At 37.5% G+C, this 26,454-nt stretch overlaps 2 protein-coding genes across 7 annotated transcripts in view; one reads left to right on the forward strand and one right to left on the reverse strand.

The window, feature by feature from the left end:
- Positions 1–32: 32 nt before the first annotated feature.
- Positions 33–24,431, reverse strand: LOC135473905 (paraspeckle component 1-like). 6 transcript variants are annotated; one of them, XM_064753875.1, is made up of 11 exons: positions 23,341–24,431; positions 22,827–23,128; positions 22,520–22,615; positions 22,093–22,289; positions 20,806–20,893; positions 20,471–20,600; positions 20,085–20,195; positions 19,830–19,928; positions 18,692–18,724; positions 1,129–1,187; positions 33–102 (listed from the first exon to the last, which is right to left on the reverse strand). In XM_064753875.1, the coding sequence occupies exons 1-10, from the start codon at positions 24,403–24,405 to the stop codon at positions 1,170–1,172; spliced, it is 2,139 nt and encodes a 712-aa protein (XP_064609945.1). In that variant the 5' UTR covers positions 24,406–24,431; the 3' UTR covers positions 33–102; positions 1,129–1,169. The 6 variants fall into 6 exon arrangements, with proteins under 6 accessions (XP_064609945.1, XP_064609955.1, XP_064609912.1 ...); XM_064753885.1 differs by lacking the exon at positions 18,692–18,724; XM_064753842.1 differs by lacking the exons at positions 33–102; positions 1,129–1,187 and adding an exon at positions 15,126–16,538.
- Positions 24,432–24,706: 275 nt separating this feature from the next.
- The window catches only part of LOC135476987 (zinc finger MYM-type protein 4-like), a 28,136-nt gene continuing 26,388 nt past the window's right edge, over positions 24,707–26,454 (forward strand). The window contains 1 exon segment of the mRNA XM_064757138.1: positions 24,707–24,945. Within this exon segment, the coding sequence (XP_064613208.1) occupies positions 24,877–24,945 (69 nt within the window). The 5' untranslated portion in view covers positions 24,707–24,876.

The following is a 26,454-nucleotide window of genomic DNA, read 5'->3' on the forward strand; positions in this document are numbered from 1 at the left end:
ACGATTTATTATGGCAGCAATGCTCAATGTACCTGCGGTCAATGGTCGAGCATCAGAATGGTGTGGCAACGAAATGACCTGGAAACACAGAGTATTATTCGTCTGAAAAAAAAAAAAAAAAACGCATTGGTTAGAAAGTTGACTTGAACAAAGAAACATGTAGCCTTGAATGTGTAACAGTAAATGGTACTTTTACTACCCAGAAATAATTTTATATGAACTTCAATGATTTATTAGAACTGTTTGCACAATTTCTCCAACCTATACACTTTACAGCAGGCCCCAATTCCTCATACACATCAAAAAACAGATAAGGCATTAAAAGAATGGGTGGGTTTAAGCATTTGGCCTAGCTGGTTGTACTGACTTCAGGCAATTTACCTAGCCTAGCAGGACCTTCCGATTGATAACAGACCATTTCGTTCAGATTTTGCGAAGATATAGCTTTGTAGTAAACTTGATTTTGTTAAGGAAAAATAATGCCCAATCACAATATTTTTCTTCAAGCAGCGACTCTCCCGAGGCGGTTTTCCTGCTAGCTCACCTTGACAAGTTACTGCTGCCTGCTACCTCCTGCCCAATATGTACCCATTGTGACAAAGGCAGCCATTTTCAGTTCCCTGCTCATAAACGTGTTGTCCAAAATGCATCAGTTTAACACTTAAACTGCAAAGTCCTATTTACTGCATCGATATCTGTCTGTCCATGATAAGAAACCAAACTGACAATCCAAATAGGCTTGTTGACACGACAGCCAATTATCATGTGACGTTTTCGGCTCTAGTGATTGGCCAAGTTCATATGGGCTTCTACAACATGGCTGCCATATCTCCTATACTGAGCTTCATCTTCTCGGCTTTCAAAACATAGATTTTTTTTTTACATACTTTTGTGTAAAAACTGCCCTATATCATTTTTTCTATGTATGTATGTATAGTGACAGACTTTATGTTCACTTTAAAACAGGAGCAACTTTCAAGAGCCTAACTTTCAATTCATGTGTGACAGCCCAATATAAAAGTGCTAAATAAAAAAAAACAAACAAAAAAACCAAAAAACAAACCCCTTCAATCCATGTATGAGCTACAGGAGCTATACTTTGTATTGGAGAGCTAAAACTTATCTTACCAAACTTAGTTCTTCTCAACGAGGGATCAACACAGCAAGTTTCAGCCAAACACAAGAACCTGATAAAAGAATGCAGAAAATTATAAGCACTGGAAAAGTTATGCAGTGTCTGTTAGTAACAATCACATAATATACAAACACATTTTGATCATTTAGATTGCTTGATCAGTGGTAAGGTGTACCACTATAAGAGTGATATTTCTTAGGACAGATTCCACGGAAACTGCACTCTGCGAAAAAAAAGGAATAATTAATTGGAAATACGACAAAAAATAAGATCAAAATCTTTGCTCGTCATGGTTCATTAATTATACATGTTCATGACACATAAAATATATTCATTGTGATTCAAACAAATTAAAAAGCATCACAGGATTTCATGGAAGGACGCCTATTCATGAATGGCACTTTTTGTGCACAAAATGTAAGTATTCACTTCTGGAGAGAACTGTTACTGAAAAATCCTACACAAATTGCAGAAAGAGGGAAAGATTTCCTCCGTTGGAATATATCATTTGGCTTGAGCAAGAAGCACTTGAGAAAAAATATTATTCAAATGTGGGAGAGATTCTAACAAGTTTACACTTGACCAGGTTCGTAACATGGTACACAATAGAACATTAAGTAAATTAAGCTGGTTTTAAAACTGAAGGGTGATGCACAAGACACACAAATTGGCCAGCTACAATGTGTATCTGTCCATATGGACTTTCCTTACAAATGTGATGTTTATATCATTTACCCAGCAAATACCTTCTAGTCCAGAATTCATTTATATCGGGGAAACTGTCTTTACAATGATTCGACACTGTAACGTTCTTTACAAAACATTTTGGTCAACCAGAAATTTCACTGATTATTGTGCATGTAGCCTGAAAATATGCAGTCAATGGCATAGTACAAAATTTGCAAGCCCAGCCATCCACCAGTAACACTGTTGCATCTGAGTGATCATCAACACGTTGACAGTGTATTCCAAATACACAGTGATCGAACTGCAATGTTAAAATGTGCTATTTCTAGCAATATCTACCTCAGCTTGATTGTTATCAAAGTCTAGATTTATAAAACAGATTCCTGCAATATGTTAAAGGTTAAAAATCTGCTGTTGACCACTTTGTATTAACGGTATCATTCCCCACTCCCTATCAAGGATTCAAAGACCAATTTTCAGCTACTTCCATACTCCTCACAGTGGAGGTGCTTCACACACTGACAAATGCCACTTGCTGTCCACTATAGGTGTAAATCCAGTAATACATACTTTTCAAACAGCCGATACATTATACAGTGGAATGAGACATGATGCACTAGATTTAAATTGTACAGCCACATGGCTTGTTTCACTTAACAAGTAACCATCGAGTATAGCAGAATTGTAACAAATCCACCTACGACCTTATTTTTAGAGTGACAAAAGACTGACTATTCAATAATAATTAGCATTCAAGTAATGCATCAGTCATGTTCCTCAAAGAGCCATCATTCACAACATGAAATAAGCTATTATAAAACTGTGTGCCCATTTAGCACTAGACACATACATGAGAACAGCTTAAAGCGGATCAGCATGAAAACATATTATTCCGTTTTAAGTGTGTGTACACATACATTTTTAACACAAAACACCAGGGACAAAAGTTGGATTACCATACATACCTTCTGCTTGCGGACCTCCAATTGGCATACTTACTGGAACACTGCTGCCAATACTAAGAGGGCTGAGGACACAGCATCTTTACAATGTTCAACGTTGAGGGTACTTATTAAGCGCAAATAATCTAAAATCAGGAGGGAACATTCCACTTCTTGTGTTGCACAGTTAGTGTGATTTCAGCCTTATCAGATATTAAACTGCTCTTTCACAGGAAGTTCTACAGTATCTCTGCCAAAGTCTGTACTTGTTGAAAGGTACTATTCCAGTTCAAAGTTCCTATGTAATCTAATTCTAAATGTATTGTTGGCATTTATTATGGACTTAAAGATTAAAATATTTCAAGACAGGTGAAGCATTATCAATTTTGGGAGAGGTATTAATTATTACTTCGTGAAATTTTAGTGCTTTAAATACTAAAATGTGTATTAACCCATACTGTATTTGACCTAAAATTTCGTCATTTCTTAGTAACTTTTGCCTAATTTGGGGGTTATCTTGGTAGGTGAAACGCATGTTTCATCATGGAAACTAATTTCACTACTATTATTTGCAGTATTATTTTCTTGAATGAGAGGAGAGAAAAAAAAAAAAAAAAAGGTCACTATTTTAAACGAGAATCATGTGTGCACAATTGAACACTGTGAAATAGTGAATATTATCCAGGAAAATACCTGATCTATGCAGCTCATTGCCTCAATATTCACAAAAGCTCCAGTTCGCTTCATACAATGCATCGGCAAAAGACATACTGGTTTATATACATGCTCTCCCATGGTATAATCTAGCAAATCATTTATCATTAGTATTTTGTGTATAGTGGCACAACCAGATTTTATTGCCAAGGGGCTACTGGAGGCAGTATGAGCTTAAAGGGGAAGTTTACCCATTTTCTCCTAGGCATACTCTGCATATAAACCGTAATGGAATTTTTTTGGTGCAACAATCTGATTTGACCAAATGGGTAATGAAGAGAAGACAAAATCTAAAACCACTGTCCTATTTTTGGATCTCATAAGGAAGTTATATACACCAATGCCACCCTTCCAAGGGCTTGATATGATAGTTTTAACTACATTTGTTGGTTAGTGGTACACTTACATTGTATAGGACAACATATTTTTATGTTCACGTCATCCAAAAGTGATGTCCTGTTGTCATTGTCCAGGTATGCAGTTTTGAGGTGGAAAATATTTCCTGCATGTGTCTGAATTCTCACACTGGTGCTAATAGGAAATCTGTTAGAGTATAAATACAAGGTGACCCAAACAAAAAAAAATACATAAATAAAAAATAACGAAAGACACTCGAATTAATAGTACAAGTTTTGCTTGTTATAACCTTAGCCAACACTATCAAGGAATCACTTTTCCACATTACGCAGCGTGGCAGAAAATAAACTTCGCTTGTTCGCATGCAACCTGGGACTGGCCCATCTCCTTGGCTTCACACAGCAAATTGTTGTTTTGCAAAACAGTCGGTTTTAGACCTATTTAAAATCTGACGGATGAAGCGGTTAAAAATGGTGACTACAGGCAGCTGTCAGAAACTGGCAATAACATATTGGTCACATGAACAAAAATTGGTAGTGAACATTAAAGCCTAACATGAAGAAAATCTCTCACTGAAATTTTATGTTGCATTTCCGAAAGTTTCAGCTTTAAACAAGCCAACGGGTACCAGTTGCCCATTTTTTGACGTTCATCACAGAAATATCTGCCCAGTGTTTCACTACATTAAAAGAATTTTTGTTCTTCCTTCTATCAGGTTTATAGATGAATAATTTACTCAACATTCCAAACCAAATCAACATATTAACAAAGAATCATCACATGTTATTGTGTTATGTAAGAGATCCTAATGACTACTGCGATTTTCAGAAATCCAGTACTTTGAAACAGGTTCATGACCTTGACGCCACGGATTTATCATCAACACGTACATACACTTACTCAAACATGTGAAGCAAATGGGGCGTATTCCCATATACAATTACGTTTTGCTGAGCACTTTCAGTTAAACAGTTTTGTCCAGCACAAGAGCTTAAGTGCTCTCTTTTTTTTCTGAAGGAAATCTGCACATTTCACGAATGCCTTGAGTAGGTTTTGAAGTTAAGCTTGAGTGTAAACCAGACAAAATTCTACGTACATTACTACAACTTTGGAGTAAACAATGAAATACATGTACCATGTTTACCGAAATTAACCACAGATGAATACAAATAGCAAATAGAAATCTGGGTATAAATCTTCCAAACCCAACTTTTCTTTTTTCCTGCACCTCAAAGTGAATTTTTCAGCACTTGTATCAGGGATCACTTTATTTTAATACATAGCAGAAATAGATAGAATGGCAGATGAAACAAAAGCAGCAGTGGTGCCTAGTACACTCTGGGGGAGCCGAGGAGCATCTTCTATTTGCAAACCAGCCATTCTAAATGTGGAAAACTTATGCATGAGTCACGCTTGTTTTTTCCTTCATCACGGTGTGAACCTGCAAAAAAAACCTTTTCCAAATCCAACAAAAAAAGAATCCCAAACCATTTAGAATTGGATGATAATTACATGTAAATTTCGGCACAGATCAGACTGGTTTGTGAACTTCAGCCAACCTTACAGAAATATCCCAAACGGCACCTTGGACTTTTAGGAAACCCAAGTTCTGATTAATTTAACAAACAGAAGTAACATTTTCTTGGAGAAACTATAATCTAATCTTGGTTTGGAGTAGGTCTGAAGCTTTTCATGATCAAACAGGGAAAGTTAACTATTATCATACATGTCTATATACCAACAAAAATACTATACTTTCTATACTAGAAAGTATAGCAGGCTTAAATAACTTTTGTACTAAAGCCTACTTCTTTGTTCCGCTGACTTTTTAATGGTTATGTGACAAGAACTTTTTGCACAGAGGCGTTTTCATCAGCAGCATCTGATTACTGCCTTTTCACATTTATACATACAGCCTGGTGCACAACGGGACTGCTTAGGATCAAGAACTTAATTCTTTCAGAGCTTGAATCCAATCCATGGTTTATGCTGAGAGTATAAGATGAACCGGAGTGCTTGTTATGAACTGTGCCATTTGAAAACCCGGCCTTAAGGATTGCACTAAAATTTTATTGATATCAAGCCCTTAAGCCAAAACACTAAAACAACAGCGCATGTACTTTCTAGCATTTGTACCAGGTAAATTATCTTTAAAACCAATCACTAGCAATATTTACAACATGACTTTCAGCCAGCATTAAATCCTATCCTCACATTCTTCGACATTTGACGAAATTTAGCTTACATGAGGTACAGAGCAAGAACGTGGACAACTGTTGAGCTTTGAAGTAAAGCCTTTCATCAGTGAAGCCTGTAAATTCTTTCTATCTCAATTTACCAGGGCCAGATCACAGGTTGTCCACAAAGAGCAAAAAAACAAATCTGAAATAGAACTGATTATTACATGTATTATGATGTTAAAATAACTACACCAGTATATGCAATGACATATATACATGCATGTATATTATAACCAAACCAAATTCCATGTTTTTAAGTTGAAGTAATATGAACTGTTATCAAGTTAATGCACATTATGTGGAATTTTACACAGAACAAAAACAACAAACTACTACACTTGTTTTTTTGAAGATGTGTTAGCTGGATTCCATAAATACTAGGAGAAAAAAAATATGCTTTTTGTGGGCTATACAATAAATTTCAATTTCTGGTATTATTACATATGCACATGCATGTTTTCCATTTTCACTGGACCTTCATTGCACAGCTACAAAGAGCTCAATCCTAGTAAAACATGTACCTATGCACCTGGCACTTTAAGCAGAGCTCTGAAGGTCATATTCACAGATGGCAAACCTGGAAATGGTCGAACCTTCGAACATTTTCAGTGTTTTTGTGTTATTTATTTTCATCTGGTTTGCAGTCTTTGCCAGTACCTTGTATAGCCATCAGTCCACCAAATGGATGATTACAAATATGATGTTCACCTTTATGTAGAATATAGTTGATGTTTGAACTCCATTTACTTACACACGTCAATACCAGTGAACTACAGATACATGTACTTTGCTTTCTATCTAAACCTTCTGGAACTTTGTACTCAGAATTACCTGCTTTGCAAAAACATCCCAATCATTCTAAATCGATATAAGCAGTTCCATGCTTGATGCGTAGCCCTGTCCAGCATTATTATATTTCATAGTTGGGCCTTCTTCTTGAACTTGCAGATTACAGGCACCATTAAGCAGAACTGTTATAAATTACATGCATACGTGAAGTAATGTTGTGAATGGATTTCAAACTTGATCAACCTCTGATTTAAGCCAACCACTACCTGAACATCTTTAAAACTTTCAACCTTTGGCATTTAACATAACATGGATCCATCAAATGATCAACAGAAAAATGAAGTTGAACAAGGGAAATTTTTCTCTACCTTTCACACAAATTAATATGTTCTTCAGTTCGTCCACCATGTCTCCCAGGAATTAAGCAACCCAACTTTTAACTTGCACCAAGAAGTATCAGTGATAAGTGGAGAACTTTCATAATAAAGAATATTGCACATTAAAACTCTGATTTCAGGAGTAGTGCTAGAGCAAAACAAGAAAGGGGGGGGGGGGGGCAGACATAACCTGGACTTGAATAACCAGATGCATGTTCATTTTGATCTCCTTTGAGATATTAATGAAATGTCCACATTAATGTGCAATATTATTTATCAATTAGATTCTTACCAATGGCAGAAATTTTCACTTTTACCATGGCTGCCAGTAAACAAAACATGGAAGAATCCAGTGGTAAACCAACAACATTTTAGCAGGGTACTGACAAAATTCCTCATGTTTGACGTTTATTGTTAAAAGTTCTGTGGTCAATGACAATCCTTTCTGAGCACTGCCAACCTCATTTTCACTTTGGTCGGCCCCACTGATCAGAACAATGCAGGAACCTTTAAATTCTCAGCCCAAGCCCAGGATGCAGGATTTCCTTGGAATTTCAGTAAAAAAGTTAAATTAGACAATATCACATTAGGCGTGTGTCAAAGGTCAACATGCAGCAGGTGTGTGGTACATGCTGCAACACCTTTTGGTAAAAATTTTATCAAAAGTTTAATTTTTCAACTAACTGTTGATACTCAGTGCGAGCATCATTACCAGTTTTTAGTTGTCTCTCTTTGGAATGCTGCTGGGAAACAAATGTTTCTATGTGAACTATGAAGATACATGTACAGGGTTTCTTCGAAGCAACTTTTGCAGGTGTGCAACAACTATGTGCAACAAAAATGTGGGAGCAACATTGATGATATCAAATCATTTGTTATAATGAAGCATTAATATTATGAAGAGGAAATAAATGAAGTTGTGGCCATTTTCCAGTCAGCAGCATTGTCAAATTCATGCATATGAAACACTGCTATCTTTGAGGTCAGCACTCCACAAAACGGTCAGAAAAAAATGTTTTTCTTTTTACCTTCAGCAAATTCAGACATTTTCCGTTGCAAGTTGGAATCTAAACATAATGTTGCATCCAAAAGCAAGCAGGGATGTTTCATGTGAGTGAGATTTCTTACAAAATCGTGTGCTTGACAATCAGAAATATTACTGTTTAAGCATGCGACAAACATTGGATCCACAATAGTTCTCTTAGCATTAAAAATTGTCTTCATTCTGGAAAACTAAAACTTGCCCAAATTATTTTTGCTTTATTACTCTTTCCATGCACTGATCTAGTTACAAACACACACAAAAAATATAACATTTTGGAGAGAAAGAAAAAAAAAAAATCAGCAGCTTGAGAGGGTGTCCTCAAACTTTGTAGTGGTCATCAGGCAAGCCTAGAATTGACCAGGCCATTTAAGAACCTGTAACTTCTCGTTATATGGGTGCCTTGGATCCTGTGCATTACTGGCCACACTTGAAGACATTCGGGGGTGTGGGTGGGGGTGGTAAGATTGGCGGGCAAAAAAAAGAAAAAAGAGGGAAGTCAAGGCCAAATATTTCAGATAAACCTCTGCATATACGACTATATATATCTGAATAAAAGTCTTCCTTCTGTACCTTAATTTTGGGTCACTTGGTCTGATCTTTTTAACCAATATACACAATTCTGGCAGGAACATTCAATTTCTCTTTTTTCCACATGGTTAGTCCATCTTAAGAAAATATTTATGTCTAATTTTCAAAAAAAAAAACTGGGGGAGAAATGTAGTTCTTTGCTTGCAGCACTACTTATCGGTCCCAAAAATGAGAAAAATGAGGGTATGTACTTTAATCCTAACATCAGAAAAATAATAATTTATAATGAATGGCCTTACATAGATAATAAAAAATCACTATGCATATAAATTCTATTTCTGAACAGAGACAAATAAGTAAAGCTGAATTAGTATCTTATCATAGCCTCACTAAAAATGTCACTTATTTTTGCCAAATGGTGATACCTGCAATAGAAAATGTGACATTACAAAGAAATATTACTGGATAGTTCATGTAATGTGAAATCCTGCTTCTCAACCTGTATTTCCTTCAAGTAAAGGTTAAGACCAACACATGCACAGGAGTTCATCTGATAACCTGTGAAACTTTCTGATAACCTGTGAAACTTTCTCTTGAAGCTTGATTTCCCCTTGCATGAATTTCCCGCAAATATTACTGTTTTGAAGGTCAAACATAATTTACAATTAACAGCACATCTAAAACTCCACATTGTTGATCTGATGGTACTTCCCTTTCGCTGGAAAGGACATTAAGCTGCACAAATTCAAACCAATGCTTAACCCTTATTCAAGGCTGTCAATTCTTTGTTTTTTCTTTTTTTTTTTTGAACCAGCAACTCTTTCTCATATTGTCACACATCAAAAGGGCCATTAGAATCCATGTTCATATTTACCAGTTACATGCCATCTTGCACTACTCTGCAATTGAAAATTAGCATTTTCACAAATGACATCACATATTGTACATACTAAGGGCAATAAATGCAAAGATCGAAATAGTGAAAAGCTAGATTTTAAAACTTGAAAGTTGAGACCTTGCACAAATGGTTTAATTAGAGATTTCCAGTTGGATTCCCAAGCTTTAAGAATTACAGGACAGACAATGATACACACAGCAATGAAATCATCCATACCTTGACGCATAACCGATGCTTAGAACAATGACAATTTTTGCTAAATATATACTGTACATTTCCTTCCATTTTTATTATTTTTTTTTTTTAACATTTCTTTGCTTGGCTTTCAAACATTTGTTGAAAAATTGTGATCTTTGATAAAATACAGTACTGTGTACAACAAGCATGAAATTAGTTTTTTTTTTAATAGGACCGTGTACAGGTAAAATATGGATGTAAATACAGCTATGTTTGAAGGAAATTCAGCTATGTTTGAAGGAAACCTGCACCTCCTTCCTTGTCCTAACAAACTTTCAACAGTTCACAGGACTAAGGCAAAATTTTAAAGTGAAAGACAGCACCTGACTAATGTTTTTGTCCAAAGAAAGAGTACCATCCAAAGTATCTTAAACTGGCATTAAACATTTTAGATTTTTATTCAACCCAGTAAAAGTTTAATGAAACTTCGTCTTACACAGCTTCAGCACATCTCCATTATCTAGGGCATGGTGGTGTAACTTCAATGTTGAAGGTATTTTCTGTATAATAGTCTAAGCAGTAGCCTTTGGTAGATAAAAATTGTGGCCTTCAGCTACGAAGACCAAAGTGATATAGTTTTCTCGAAACCTGGACATACCTAAAAGAATATTTCTTCCACTGCCTGAACTGTTGATACAGCAACTACTGTATCATTTACAAGGAGCTTCAGCGACCCTGTTTAAATAGCCTTGCCGCATATACACAGCCAGGGTATGCCTGGTTCAGGTCATGACCTCTGGAGGGTTGTGCTGGTGAGTTCTGGCCCAATTAAATGTTAATTACAAAATTACGATAGAATTGTTGTACAACTAGTTTCGTGCTCAATTCTCAAACAAATGGATATAAATCTAAGTACGACTGAGGCTGGTCTAGGCGTTCCATTGTCGCTGAATTTTACGCTTCAATTTTGTAGCGGAGGCCTCAAAGATGAAAGCAGTACTGACCTAGTTATCTCGTATATCAGAGAAAACACCTCTGCCTGAACATGGCCCTTCAATAATTTTCCTGTTTTTTATACTGTCTTGTACGCGAGAAAGACAGGAGCAAAATTTAAATTCTTCAGAGGTAATAAATTTAGAAAAAGAATCGAATCCTAAGATTTTTAATTTTAAGCATTGTCTGCTGAGATGCCGTCTTTCCATAAACCTTTGGCATCATTTTGCACTGACTGCTATTTGTTAGTTAGAAACGGATGAAATGAACGACAAAACACATTTGGGGAGAAGAATGCGATTTGGCCCAAGACGGGGATACTATCGTTGAATATTACATGGTTTATAAATAAACTCATTTTACATATGTGGTCTCCTGTAAATTATACAGACCTCCCCACAACACTTTGTGAAATAGCCCTTCAGCTATACATAACTAAATCGTAAACAATGTCTTATGCAGTACTTTTGTGGCTACATCACAGCTTAGGTCACGCAACCTGAAAGCAAGGTCGATAAAATTTTCAAGATGGCTGCCTGGACTCAAACCAGCCATTTGTGCAGTACTGTCAATTTGTTTTACATGTCATTCAGGGAAATCTCATTAAAATAATAAAGCATTATACTTTTTAGAAAGCTGGACTATCCTGCTTATGACTGAAATACGTTTTAGCCAGGTGCTGCCTTGTCCTCTAATATACATGTACACTTTACAAGCAATTTATTTAATAGGATGGGAGAGTTATCCTCTACATTTCCACAGAATTTACAAAGAAATATGTCCACTGGCACAATTTCAGAGAAGCAGAAGATTTTGCCATTATGTTGGGCTTATTATCAAGATGCATTAAAACAAATGCTAGAACAGAATTCAGTAAACGATAAGACAATCAATGTACATGCATACCAATGTAGAGACAAATGGACATCTGGTTGCTATGTTAACAAAAAATAGCTGTGGGTCCCAAAACATAGCTTTAGCTATTTAATTTGTTCAGCAAATCTAATCTATAAATGCACAGACGTTCAGACTGCCAATACCACCTAAGTCTGAAAACTGGGGGGTAACAACTCACTGATGAAGGGAAGAAATCGCGAACACCACTAGCGGTTTTTACAATACCAGAGGTATATAACTTTACATCTTTTTGACAGAGTCCAGGTCAAACAGGTTCCATAGCCCAGCGGCAGTAGCAAGTTCTAGTAAGCCATGAATTTGCTCTCATAACTTTTTTCAGAACTCGGTACAATTATATTTCCCTTGATTAGGCATGCACTGGTCTAGGAATATACTTAGGGTACAAATTTTTTGATACCTTCAAGAACACATTTCGAAATTACCATTCACCTGCAAAGACATGACTGGCAAAAAAATATGTACGAAAATTGGGTATTGGAGTTTGAAGCGCCAACAATTTGCAACTACATCATCGCCTTCTATTCCAGAAGAATAATGAAGATGTTCAACGAACCCTCAAATCACGAATGAAGTATTTTTATAATTATACCAGGCCTCTGGTAAAAGACTTTCCACATGTTCCAGGGCATGTTTATTTAATGGCTTGACGTTTTCCATAAGAGATATTTTTGTCCTGTAAATTGCAAAAACTATCAGGCACCTTAAGCAGGACAAATAACCTGCTGACTTCTTCCCTAATTGCTATCCCTGTGCGAGTTCACACATTGTGTCTGCCTGGAGGACCTTCAATAGTACTGCACATATTTCTTCTGCTGGAACATCCGAAATCTGAAAATAAGCACAACACAGCAACCCCACCCCCACCCATGGATTCCCCGAAAGTTACATTCAATAAGAAAACAAATGTTGCCATAAGCCAGTTTGTGGCTCCTACCCCTACTTCCTACAACCAAGTGTCAAACTGACTGAAGATATCCCACGACGAAGTGCTAAAAGCATGTTCAACTTTTTCTTTTATGCAAGGATGTTTCTAGGTCTTTTATGTAAAGCCGTTATGTATTTGTAATGTTATAGCAGCCTGCCTTCAGGGTTGCCACGGATATTTCAAAACAAAAATTTACGAATTTAAATATTTCAAATCGGAAAAATTCATTACTTTTTTGATACACACAAAAAATCTGAAGACCAATATCATGAAGTAGTTCAAATGTTTCATCATCAGGTTGGAATAATATAGCGGGAAAAAAATCAACCAATGATGTTCACATTACAAAAATGCCACAGTACTTCTAAGATGAAAATTCAGGACTTCCCTAAACCTTGTAAAATTCTTCAATTACATTTAGTCTATTTAGGTTTTTTCACGACCACGGCAACCCTGAATCTATTCATTTTCAGTTCTTGTATTCAGACACTTGTTGCTTTCTATTACCGCTTTATCCCAAGAAAAAAGTTTGCGACATATCTGGTGATAATCAAATCGTCTACGATAGTAGTATCACTACTACTAATGGCTTTGTTTCGGGTCAGTTTTTGTATTACTTTGCTCTCCTGCATTCATTACTTAATACTGCTTCAGAAGAATGCACTGTTATAAAGCCAGAAAACATCATCCATTGCAAGTATGCAAATGCGGGACTTCCTTCCATTCTTTTCTCTAATAATTGCTGCTCAGGCAATGCAAGTTAATGGGCAGCACAATGGAAGTTATTTCATATTAAGAGGTTTTCTTGCATACATTTAACTGATTTCCGCACTGGAGACAAAACTACTCAAATACTCACCATCACAGAAGCATTTCACGTTAATTTAAATCAATTGTCACACCATCCTTTTCACATTAATAATCATCCATGTATTGCTGCATTTAAATATAGCTTAGTACTGTCAGCAATGACATTTTTGGTTCATCCTAGAGTATGATGTTCCAAAGGATGACCTTCAATTTTGATGAGAGCAGTGTTGACTTTGCCTAAATAAAACGTCTCCAGCCATTAGATAAATAGCTGATTCTATCAGCAACATTTAACAATTATTGCGAACATTATTTTGCAGAACTGATATTTTTAATGGGTTCCTGAGGAGTAAAATCAATTTCAGGGTGCAAAATCATCAAAACTTGCCAGAATGTAACATTTTACTTCTTTCCAAGAAGATCTTTGCTTTTTTCAAAAATTCCAAAATTTTTTGAAAACATCCTACAATCAACTGCGAAGTCCAGTTGCAGAGTTGGTTTAACCACTCCAGGATACCTGACAAATTCCCGAAAGGTCTGGGTGCAGCAATCAAGGTTGGGTGATTTTCTCAGCCATCCCTTTTTAAAGCATATCAGTAGCATCACATACACTGGTAGATCATGCTCAAGTTGTGGGACACAGACCTGTCATTACCATGTGAGTTAACTGGGTGCTTTGTTTTACCACCACTTGTTATGCGCAAATCAATGACTGCTGCAAAACGTTATACATGTACCTGAACCGCAAGCTCTTGTGGAAGTCCAGTGATGCAAAGCTTCACGAACAGTTTGTTGACTTAACAGTATAATTCCTTCCAACTGGAGAATATCACACACTCTTTCACTTCAAAAACAACTTTTTCCAGCATAATTAAAATCATGGTAATCATATGCACCACTTAAGAGCTTGCACAGTAAACGCTCTTTAAATACGTAGCCTTAAGCTTGTTCCAGTTGGTATTTTTCACATAAAAGTGCGTACACAAAAGCTGTCAATCACCATTCAGAACTAGCGAGATTCAAAACATCTGAATAAAAAAGCCATCATCTAACTCCCAACACTGACAAATTCGCGCATTCCATTTCGTTCAATTCAGAAGTGGATCAGTAAAGACTTCATTTCCTTTAGCATTTTGTCCATGGATAAGCATAAACAAAGATCTTTGAAGATCTTGGGCATACACTGAATTTATTACTAAAATGGGTTTTAACGTTTTCAAAGATTATGTCATAACTAGTAATCCAATGACAAGCTTCTTCAAAGGATCAGCAGCCACATTAGCAATGTTGGTAACCATTAGGACATTGATCATTGCAATGAAGCATGTCTTATAGTGTAATTCAGGACTGAGAATACATTTTTATTTCAATATATTTTCAAGTTGCTTGGATTTCCGAGTGTTTAAGTCCTGTCAGGTGAACTTCCTTGCATTCCATAAGTATTATTCAATAGGCATGGGCATTGTGGTTAGACAAAAATCTGCAGCAGAGAATCTACATGGATGCAAATAATTTTAAACCATACAATGCTAATGCCTAAATACTTTAGCCCTTGTATAAAACATTTTAATTTTTAAACTTCGCAGGGACAGAACAAACATGTGCAACACTTCAGCACCTTCCTTTACGCTTTTCCCACAACTTTGTTAAATGCCTACCTCCCAACATCACCAATTAGTGACTGATAAATGTGGAGAGTGGAAATCAAGGTCACTTCGTAGTTACTTTATAAATTCATTTACATTCAGAAAGGACTTAAGACTTATGCAGAATTTCCTGTTGGTCACATTCTCCAACTTCCCCAATTTTGTCAGTCACTGATCTCTACCTTGTAATTCAAGGAGCACTACATCATGTCCTCGTGCCAAACCAAGTTGAAGCAGTTGTTTCCTTAGTCACATGTATCTCCCTTTGATTTTATACCCAGATGGTTTTCATCCTTTTTTTGGTGGTCACATTGAAACATTTGCCTTGTGGACAAAATTCAACACCAACATGCATAAACTGAGGGACATGTGGAATTGTGCATTTTCAACACCTACATGTCTTGAACAAGAAATTAGAAATAATGCCCAGAATCAACAAGAAAATGTGTTTCATGATTTCATGGATGGAAAATCGTCAAGGCTAAACATTATAATATATTTTGCGAATAGGCCGTTGCGCTTATTTTGTATTACAGCCACAAATAACTTTTTGCTCTGTGCCACTAGGAAATGTCCTGCACAAATAAAGGAATATCTGCTACAAAAAAATCCAAAGTTTTTTTTTCTTTTTTAAGTACTTTGAACATATTTATTCTTAAAACACTTGCTAAAATACACACCAATGACTAAATAACAATGTTTAAATCTGATTTGGCCATCAGTTAAGATAGACACCCACAATTTTACAATATTAATCAAAGACGCATAAACATAAGCCAACCAGGATAGGGGGTGATTTCGGTTCGCGTGAAACACTGGTCCAATCAGTAGCTCTTGGCCAATATACCAATGTTCTTAATGTCCAAATGAAAAGCAAGTAACGACAACAACATTACGTAGTTTAACAAATCACTCAAATGATGGTGAAAGAAAGATACAAATGAGTAGTGGTATACATGGGAATCCTCTAAGTATGATGAATGTTCTCACATATGAATATCTGGTTTTCCATGATCTATTCAATTTGGATTAACCCACAAGAAGCACATGATTAAGGGATTTTCCCCCTTATTAAATATAGGAAGATACACATTGGTAATGGCACATTAGAAACGCCTCATTCTCTTCATCTCGCCATAATCTTCTCTGGGTCCGCCTTCTCGTCGTCTGTCCATTCCACGCTCATTTCCTCGCATGCCTGGCTGGCCGAGATTTCCACCCATGCCACCTTGATTGTACATATTACCAGGTCCGGATACCCCACCCATTCCCCCTCCCATACCGCCCATATTTCCCTGGCCTGGGAAGGCTGCCCCAGCACTACCGAAGTTATTTCCAGAAGGGCCATCAAACTGAGGCTATATTTGTCGTAGTCATATTGATGACAGTTTTGAACAGCATTAAGTTCATCAATGTTCGCAACAAGGATTTCAGTGTACACACATAGAGATGTCATATATTTAGGTATCACACATGGTTTTCATCAAGGTGAAGAGGTTTTATCAATCCAGCGATAAGTCAATGGCAGCAGATCCAGCACGAACATAGAGGGGGGAAAATGAAAATTAAGGCACATTGTTAGCATTTAGCATAATGAGATAATTATTCAGAATCATAAACAGACATTGCACGTGTAATTTGCATATAAAATTCCCCCTCCCTCCTCTTGCACATTCAGTGACCGTGCACTAGAACACTACAACAATGTGCTGCCTGGCTCTTGTTCCAGCACGTTATTCAATATAAACACAGCATACTTGTTACAATCATCGTGCATTCTATCTTAATATTCTGCATCACTCGAATTATGATACATGTCCCTCTGTTGGAAACAAATTCCAATGAAGCACAACTTCACGATCAGGCAATACAATTCCTTTCTCCTTATGATCACAAATAAACCCCATTATGAACAATCTGTATCCACAACCAAATACAGAATGCGACATCCTTATTCTTATAGCATATGTGTCTCAGAGTAACATCCCTTTCTGCACAAATTTCATCAGTTTGATAAAGTGTTGTGCGAGGTGCTGCTTTCATTCCTTAAGTAGTCCATCAGCTATATAGTTCATTAGGTCTCGCTGCATCAAATTAGCAGTCCACTTGTAAAGTTAGTTTCATTTTGGACAAATAGAAAACATAAACCATCCTTAATGTGTTCTTGAGGACTTTAAGCACATCAGAACATTACAGTTTAGTGTCGTTACATAAAGGAACGTAGGCCCTTCTCAATACATCAACTGTTGTCAGAACATGAACGACGTCCTTTTCTTATAGAACTTGGAAAAACACTTTTAAATCCTTCGGAATTTTGCAGTAAGAGCATCCCAAAGAAGATTATTAAACTATTTTCTGCATCCATTCTTTCTGGAAGTGTACATCACGAAAACCATGATATGTAAAATTTGCTGTCCTAAATTGAGCAGTTGCTCAGTGTTTTTACATCTACTTAGCAGTATAACAATGCTTATCATGTACGTTTTTAACTGTAAAGAGCATTACCAGCACTGAATTTCAGTGACAAGATAGGTCAGATATCAAAAACAATTACACTACTTGCTGATTTTGCACAAATGATTAAAATTAGCACTATTAAATACCAATTGTGAACTGGTCACAAGGTAATGTCTTTGCTGTTGGTTACTGTTACTATGTTGATGGCAATAACACGACTTATCCACCAGAGTAACTAGAATACATGATGAATATTTAACTTATCCCATCACCCTATGAGCACTGTGTTTTATGACCACTTATGAAATGACCGGTGGCTCTAGAAGGGATTTATAACAGGATATGAAATGAAAGGTTAGTCAGTACACAGTATACAATATACAGATTAGTAACACTTTTTTGTTGACCCAGAATGGAAAAGATCATGGTAATGGACAGCAGATCTGGAAGGAACTTCCAAGAACTATCCTGCTGTACACAGATCAGCCCTTCCTCAAAGTCTTCTGAAGGATTTCACACTGACTACCTCAGAAAATTCCTTGTTTACTAAACAAGCCTGAGGATTTCCTGAATCCCATGTCTCAACATCTGACCTCTGCAACTGACGGCATCTACAACTATTTTGTTATCTGAATCTTGTTCTTTTTACGCTCCAGTATAACTGATACACCCAGGGCACTATATTCCAGATTGACATCCGATGACAAAATCAGTCATGCGAATTCTTGTATATTCCAGTGAAAACTAATTTCTTTCACTGGTAGGTTTAACTTTACAGGTATTACTAACGTTCACCTTTTCCAAAGCCAAATAATTCTCTGTAAGTTACGGTGATTTCCATTTACACTAGATCTCTAACAATACAGTCAATTTTATGTCCACGATTTCTAGTGAACAAGACTTCCATTTTTCACCTAACAAATTTAGACCATGAAATCCCCAGACTTGCTACAGCTCGTACAATCACTTTCAGATCAAAAACTGCCACTAGCCAAAGTAACCCGTGTCTGGCCCAAAGTAAAGTGAACATTAAAGAAACAAACTGATCACTTACCACACCATTGTCAAAATACATCCCATGATGATCCTAGATAAATTTCAATAAAATGGTCACTATTAGTAAACACAAGAGTTTCAAGAATGCAGGTAAGGTCTGAAGGAAATTAAGCATGTATCCATGAACTGTAAAAAATATCATGTTTACAATATCTCTAATTAAAGGTGCTAAGGGAAACAGAGCCAGGCAGCAAAGGGATTGACCCCTTTGAACAATTCTACAGGATAACCTAAAATGCGCACACAGTGTACTACAAGGCACCCAACCCACAGTCAAACCGGTCATGATGATCTGAGGCTGGTGGTAAGAGAGTTCTCTATAGTCTAACTTCCATTTTGTTTATTTGGTAGTAATACATTCTACAGGACATACTCATAAGATGTTCCAAAATATGGAGCATGCGCACAAAAACATAATACACCATAAAAATATGCAAAGCTCACATGTGTACTCATTTCTTATGACCTATTCAGAACTAGAACGTCACACGTGAAAACTTTTCTATTCTTTCTTTTTATCATTACTGTGCAGTGTATAGACCAGTCTGGAATTCACATCTAACTGAAAAAGCTATTTTCCTGTTTTTAGATGGTCGTAGTATTCTACAGGAACACTCCTGAAAGGTTTTTAACAGAAGTACAACACAAAAAGCTATCATATTAATTTATGCAATTCAAAATAAATCAGGCAAAACTCACAGCCCTTTGTAAGGCAATATGTTGATTTCAATGAAGGAAAACATGTTTTCTATGTAATGAGAGTTTCCATATTCAGAAACTTATCCTCATTATTCCAGACACCAAACTTGGCCTATCTGTCCTATGGAATCATGTACAAAATTTATGATCGCACATAGATCACTGGAAGATCCCACTAGCAGTTTTCAATAAAAAAAAAAAAAAAAAAAAAAAAAAAAAAAAAAAAAAAAAAAAAAAAAAAAAAAAAAAATACATTAATTATCAAGAAATATGATCGCAAATGAATCACTGAATGAGAATATCCAGAATTCTCAGGACATACATCCATATACATCGCAGCCTGTTCAAGAAAATGTCTGAACCAAATGTGCTCGCTTTAGCCCACATTTATTCCATGCTACAGATAAATTTAAACCTGAACCAAATCCTGTACATACCATTTGGCCTCCTGGCCCACCCATCCCAGAGTCGCCTCCCATTCCTACTGGACCACCCATGCCTTGGTTTCCGTAGTTATTTCCTAATCCTCCAGACATCTGTGAAAGAGTAAATTCAGTTATTAGGTTTACCACTTTTTTTTTCTTGTCACCAAACAATAAAGTTCCAATTGTTAACTACATACCAACTTCATCACCACAAAACAAAGCCTGTTTATTTCATAACACAACATCTACTTTTCTACAAGTAGGTACCTGAGATCGCCCTCGGTCCAGTCCCATACTAGCTGGGGGTGCAGGGGGCGGGGGGAGGGGTGGGGCATTGCCACGGTTACTGCCTCCAGGTAGGTCATGGATACCTCCTTGCTGCAATGGAGATTGAAACCACAGCTGCCATCAGGTCATTCATGTGATTTAGAGTTACACACAAATAACATGCTAATGCAAACTGAAGCTACATAACATTTTGCAGAATAACAAGGACTAACGTTCACAACCACTAGTTTTAATTTGGTCTTCACAGAGTGGTGATGAAGTGGAACCACTGAACATTGTACAAATATTCGCAAACAACACTTGCGAAAAACATGTGAAAAGTCAACTAAACTAATGAGTTAGACCATACAATGCAGCATCTTTACCCCCATCATTATGTCATCCTGACCCATAGCATCGCCTCCCAAGGGGCGTCGCATGTTGTCGTTGCGCCGCATCATCATATCAGGACGTCTATCCTGTCGAAGCCGCTCGTCATCCTCTTGCTGTCTCATCCTGTCAAGAAGAATGTGGAAACCACTGGAATAACTGTGAGGTATGTGGATAGCTTATTAAACATTATATACATTTACAAATATATACATTTACAAATCTGCTTCATAGTGATAACCTGTTATTAATTCCCTCGCTAATCTAGTCCAAAGAATTTTACACACTCCACAACACCTACAGCAAAACATTACCACTGTGTAAATCTTACCTCATTTCCATTTCTTGTCTTCGTCTGAGCTCCGACTGCTGGCGGATTTCCTGCAGACGTCTTAGTTCTTCCTGTTGCCTCATAAGGTCTGTTTACAAACAAACAAGCCTTCAATTATCATCCATGAACTAAAGTAGATCTGAAGGAAACATACCGCAGTGTGATCTTTTAAAAAAGAAGCAATCATGGGAAAACTGCAGACCTGAAAGCTCCGATTCTGGAGCTCTGCATGACAGCTGTAAGATTATCTTCCTTACGCTGTACCAACATTTAAAGTGAACATGAAGTTTGCCATTATACATACATAAAAAAATGATATACAACAAACCTATCAAAGAAAACTATGTAAAAGTTTTGAATGGCGAGATAAAGTAGTTAGGAGATATGGCACTGACGGACAATTCACTCCGAGCAGCCATGTTGTAGAAGCCCTTACGAACTGGGCCAATCACTAGCGCTAGTAGCGTCACGTGTTAATTGGCTGTCCGGTCAAAAAAACAGATTAGCTCTATTGACAGTGTGGTTTCTTATAGTAGATACACAGATACTGGTGCAATAAACTGGATTCTAAACTGATGCAGTTTAAACCGCACCCTTATGAGCAGGAAACTGAGAACGGCTGCCCGTGATACAATGCGTACATGTTGGGCAGAATACTGTAGTAACTTGTTGGGGTGAGCTGGCAAGAAAACCATTTCGGGAGAGTCCTTGCTTGAAGAAAAATACTGTGACTGCATTATTTTTCCTTAGCAAAGTCAGATATCTTCCTAAAATCTGAATGAAAGGGTCTGTTATCAATCAAAAGATACTGTTATGATCAAAAAATTCCCTGTCGGTACAGCCAACCAGGCCAAATGCTTACACCCATGCAGGAGAAGCAGGACCGCTAAAACAACAGTTTGTGTCCATGATCACTCTGACCGAGCGCCAGACTAAAAGAAGCATCGGCTCTTTGAACACATAACAGAGCAGATACTCTATCGTTGGGTATCAGGCGTTTTTTTTTCTTAAATATTTCTCATTGTCAGATTGTTTAATACCAATGTTACAGGGGAGCCCCTAGATTTTGCTACGTCACTCTAGATAGCTATAAAATGGCGAAATGGCATTAACAAATGAGTCGCTGGGTACTGACAATTATTTGCTACTTATTTTGTTGATAATCTGTAAAATTTTAAAAACATTTTTAAAACATTTCTGGAATACTACTTTATTAATTCAGCTTTAGTGGCTGACTTCATGTGTTTTCTTACTAAACCCTGTAAATGCTCTTAAGTACACACTGACCTTTTCTCAGAAGTTCTTCTTGATGTTCCATTTGAGCAGTCTCCATCTCCCCTTCAAGTTTTAATTTAGCCTCCTCGACATTTCTCTTCACTTGTTCCAGTTGACTCTTCTCCATTTCCACAATCTGTTTCCATTTTGACGCAAAGCTGAACTCAAATGATCCAGGCTGTGCAAATCGTGGTTCCACTTCACGCTCCCTACAAAAAGAAATAAATATTTAACGTACTGGATATAAGTAGTGCGTCTCTATGGTTTTGTCCTTGTTACACATGTCCTCCTTCCAACATATCACAAAAAAGATGCTGATCCAAAGAGAAAATATAGCGAGAAGCTAGTGCAAAAGTACATGTATACAAATGTTTCTCCTTAATTCCACCTGCTGATACATGTAAAAAGTATTGTAAAAAGAGTTATTAAATTGACTTACTTTCTATACTGGTCATTCTTCGGAAGGAATTTCTCGGCTAAACCATCCTCTTCATCTTTCTGCTCCAATGGTTCAACAAAGATTGGTCGCGGGGCGCTGTAATAAGATAACACGAACACTTCAAAACAGATCATTTTAACAATGTCTTTCCCCTGCCCCCCCTCCTCCCCAACAGATGTATGCCTTTCTATCAAAAATTCTGTACTTTTACATAGTTATCAGACATCAATAAATCAGGGACAGATCATTTTCAACTCCAAAAATATAATATCGGTAATTTCTGTCTAGGTTTAGCAGTCCTACTTACGCTGTAAGCATGAAGACCCCATCATTGATGCGCTTCATGGCACTAAGTGCAACCTGCTTCCTTGCAAATTCAACAAGTCCCTCTCCTGTTGACTTCCCTCTATCATCACAGACAACAACAGCTCTTTCAACCTCGCCAAGCTGAGAAAAAGCACTTTCCAGCAACTCGTTAGAAACAACCGGTGATAGATTTTTCACTCTCAAGGCTGCTCCATGTGAAGCAAATCTAACTCTCAGAGTACGACCCTTTCGGACAGTTCCATCCAATGCAGCTTTTGCTGCCTCAGCATTGCTCCTGTAATCCTGTCAAATGAAAATCAGACATCATTCAAACATTTTAAACAACTCTGCCTTAATTCTTGTTTGAATGCTGTACTGGATATCGTTATGTCTTATTCATACAACTGATCAGCTTTTAGGGTGGAAAACAGCAGACTCTTTTAAATAAAAAACTTACTTTCACTGGATACAAGAATTTTGGAGCGGAAGATCATTGCTAGCTAATTTTCACTCACCAGGCGACAAAATCCAAATCCTCGCTGTGGGTTAAGGTACACTTCACTTAGCTCACCAAATGGCTCAAACATGGACTTGAATTCCTCCTCTGATGTTTCGGCAGTTAGATTACCAACAAAGAGTCTGCACCTCATTGTGAATTTCTTCTCCTCTCGTGGTTTAGTTTGACCTTCCATACTATCATCTGCTCTGCTGCCCCTTTCCTGAAAACGGTTTTCATTCCTCTCCCGACGATTCTGTGAAGCACTCCTATTATTTCTGAAGTCTCGCTGATTCTGATATCGGCTCTCTTGCCCTTGCTGTCTATTTTCAGTCTGCTGCTGCTGCAGTTGAGATCTTCCTGGACTTTGTTGAGGTCTTCCTTGATTTTGTTGAGGCCTTCCTTGATTCTGTACAGATTGGCCCTGATTCTGTTCCTCTGATTTACCTTGATTCTGTACCTGTTGTGCTTTCTGTTGGTCTTTTGTATTCTGTTGTTGGGTACTCTGATTTTGACCTCTTGGACTCGCCTGAGTTGGGGTTTGAGGTTTCTGATTTGGAGGGCGCATGTTACTGGAGTTTGGTGATGGCGTTGAACGCTGTGGTTGGGATTGCTGCTGGCGAGGTTGAGGCGATTTAAAATTCTGAGCTTGTGGAGTTGTTTTCTGTGAAAGCGGAGTCGTCTTTTCCGATTTCACATTTGTCGGAGTTACTGGGTTATCGGTCTTCACAGGAGTCTTCTTTTCGTCTTTAACGGGCAGAGGAGTAGCAGGTTTTTCTTGCTTAATCTGTGTTAGATTCTTATTTGGAGTAACAGTAATAGTATTACCCGACTGTGATCCCCCTCTTGGTCTTTGTTGTCCACCCCTGTTGTTCTGATGCGAACCTCGACCGCCGGGTCCACCACGATGCGGCATGCCACCTCTCGGCGGACCTCCTCGATTTTGCTGACCTCCTCGATTTTGTCCACCACCTCTGTTATTAAACCCTCCTCTGTTTATGTAACCACCTCTGTTAGGATTCATCATACCACCTTTCATAGGCGATCGTCCTTCTGTTCTGCGATCAAAATCGTTTCTTCCCATTTTGCCTGTCCTGCCTTTGTCTTTAAAATGGCGATGGAGTGCATGCATAATGAGCATCGCAATGCATGACGGCCACTTGCCTTTCATACGATATGCAATTTATTTTTTCCAAAGTCTGAACACTCTACTGTGTTATATTCAAAATAATATCTAACCGAATTCTTTAAATTTAAAAATATTATTTATTTGTTCTTCAGAAGAGTTCTTAAAGGACTACATTTTTCTCTTTGGCGAGGTCACGTGTTAATGGCGGAGATGGTCCTTTTTTGAAAACGAGGCTCCATGCCAACCTATGGTGGAACCTTATGTCTGGGATGGATTTTCCATGAGATTTAAAGTTTAGGAGTGAACCACTTTTACCTAGTCTTTTGTAGACGTTTGTTAGATATATTCCCAATTTTCGTTTGCACGCGTTTTATATGTTTCAAGGGAGAGAACCGAAAACTGAAACCGCGCCAAATACGTACAGTAATGTCAACTCTAGGCGAAAGTGAATCTGGTGATGGCGGCAAAGTCCGCGAAGGCAGTGGTGATTTTCAGGTAACGCTTGGCATACAACTACCAGCCATTAATCTCCCATGAACTTGTAGTTGTTAGTTTGTAAAAATAGTGGTTGAGTTGAGTTTGCATGCTTCATGGGTCAGATTCTCACACGTATATAAGGCTGTACGTTCACCCCCACGCCATTTCCTCTACGGGAACTGACAATAGATCTCAACCTCATCTCCATAACCAGTGTTGTATCCAGGATTATTTGTGCAGTCCTGTATTAGACTTTATACAAAAAAAAATTAAATGACACAAGGAAAAATTAGGTAACGGTACTGTTGTGTGTACTGTGGGGAAAATATTTATAAGATAGGGCAAATTGAAGCTTGAAAATTTCTATGCATTTACATTGCATTTTTTCAATTTTCAGTTGTGTCATGAACAGTCCAAGGCCATAAAAACTGCATGAATGTAGAATTTCTATTGGTTTATTATAAATTTGGTGTCATTTGATATTTTAGAAGAGTCCTGCTAAAGGACACAAGAAGTGTCTGCACTCAACCTTGACTTCACCCTGTTAATGGGAGAAGTTAAGCACCTTTGAAAAATTGTGAATTTTTGACAAAGGTACATTGAGGCCTGCATGGGCTAGAAATCCTGAGATCCTGAGCTAGTAAGGACGGACTGGTAAGGCCGTACACACTAAGACTAAGATGGAGTACCCATTCTGTAACACAGGTCGGAAGTTGAAGGTTACGTGACCACCCTTTCGTGTCTGAAAAAAAATAGCCACCCCTATGTTAAAGCATTTTGGAGAAGGTCACTTTTTGCCACTTTGCTAGGGACCAGTAAGTCCTACAAAATAACATCACAAAAGCTCTGCAGAAGTACACAGATTATCTGGAACGCTGAAAATTATACAGATCCAGTGGATACAAGATCGCTGGCAGCGAAGACCATTTTCTTCACCCATTGCATTTGTTACTAAGGAGATCACATGGTCTCTAACTTCCGATCCATGTTACAGAATAGCTTACATATCACAGGCTGTGATGATTTAATGGACTGTGTATGATTGATTAACTGAAGTAACAATTAGGGGCATGGCTTTGAAAAACTAGGGGCGCAAGGATATGCAAATATATGGCGTAAATAATCATCATATGGGGCAAGGCATCGGTATATATATATATGCAAATATATGGCCTATTATCCTCACGCCGAGCCCAATATGAAGATTACTGACACCATATATTTGTGTATCCTGTCACCGAGTAACCATGTAACGGATTTATCCCACAAAGACCCATCAATTCAGTGCCAAAGACCGATGTCTAGGTGTATTCACATTGTATTCACAACCCAACAAAGGGAGATAACCCACTCAGCAGACACATTTGACGTAGTCTGCAGGATTCGAGAATATATCTGTACCCCTTGTGACTGTTGCTGTGCAATGAAAAGCCAAGTACTTTGTCTGGTGCGGGATATTACGTTAAATCAGCATTTCTGGAGTCTTGCGAGTTCATACAGGTTTAGACCATAGGTGGCGGAATTATC

The sequence above is a fragment of the Liolophura sinensis genome, chromosome 1 (assembly GCF_032854445.1).
Source record: "Liolophura sinensis isolate JHLJ2023 chromosome 1, CUHK_Ljap_v2, whole genome shotgun sequence".
NCBI lineage: Eukaryota > Metazoa > Mollusca > Polyplacophora > Chitonida > Chitonidae > Liolophura > Liolophura sinensis.

Bases quoted from the DNA above. Each gene is read 5' to 3' on its own strand.
- LOC135473905 (XM_064753842.1), bottom strand. From the start codon at position 24,405: ATGGGAAGAAACGATTTTGATCGCAGAACAGAAGGACGATCGCCTATG. The intron at 20,601-20,805 runs GTAAGATTTACA...TCTTCTTGACAG, and splicing joins AGACAAGAAATGGAAATGAG to GATGAGACAGCAAGAGGATG. The intron at 16,539-18,691 runs GTAAGTGATCAG...CGACAAATATAG, and splicing joins TGTATTTTGACAATGGTGTG to CCTCAGTTTGATGGCCCTTC.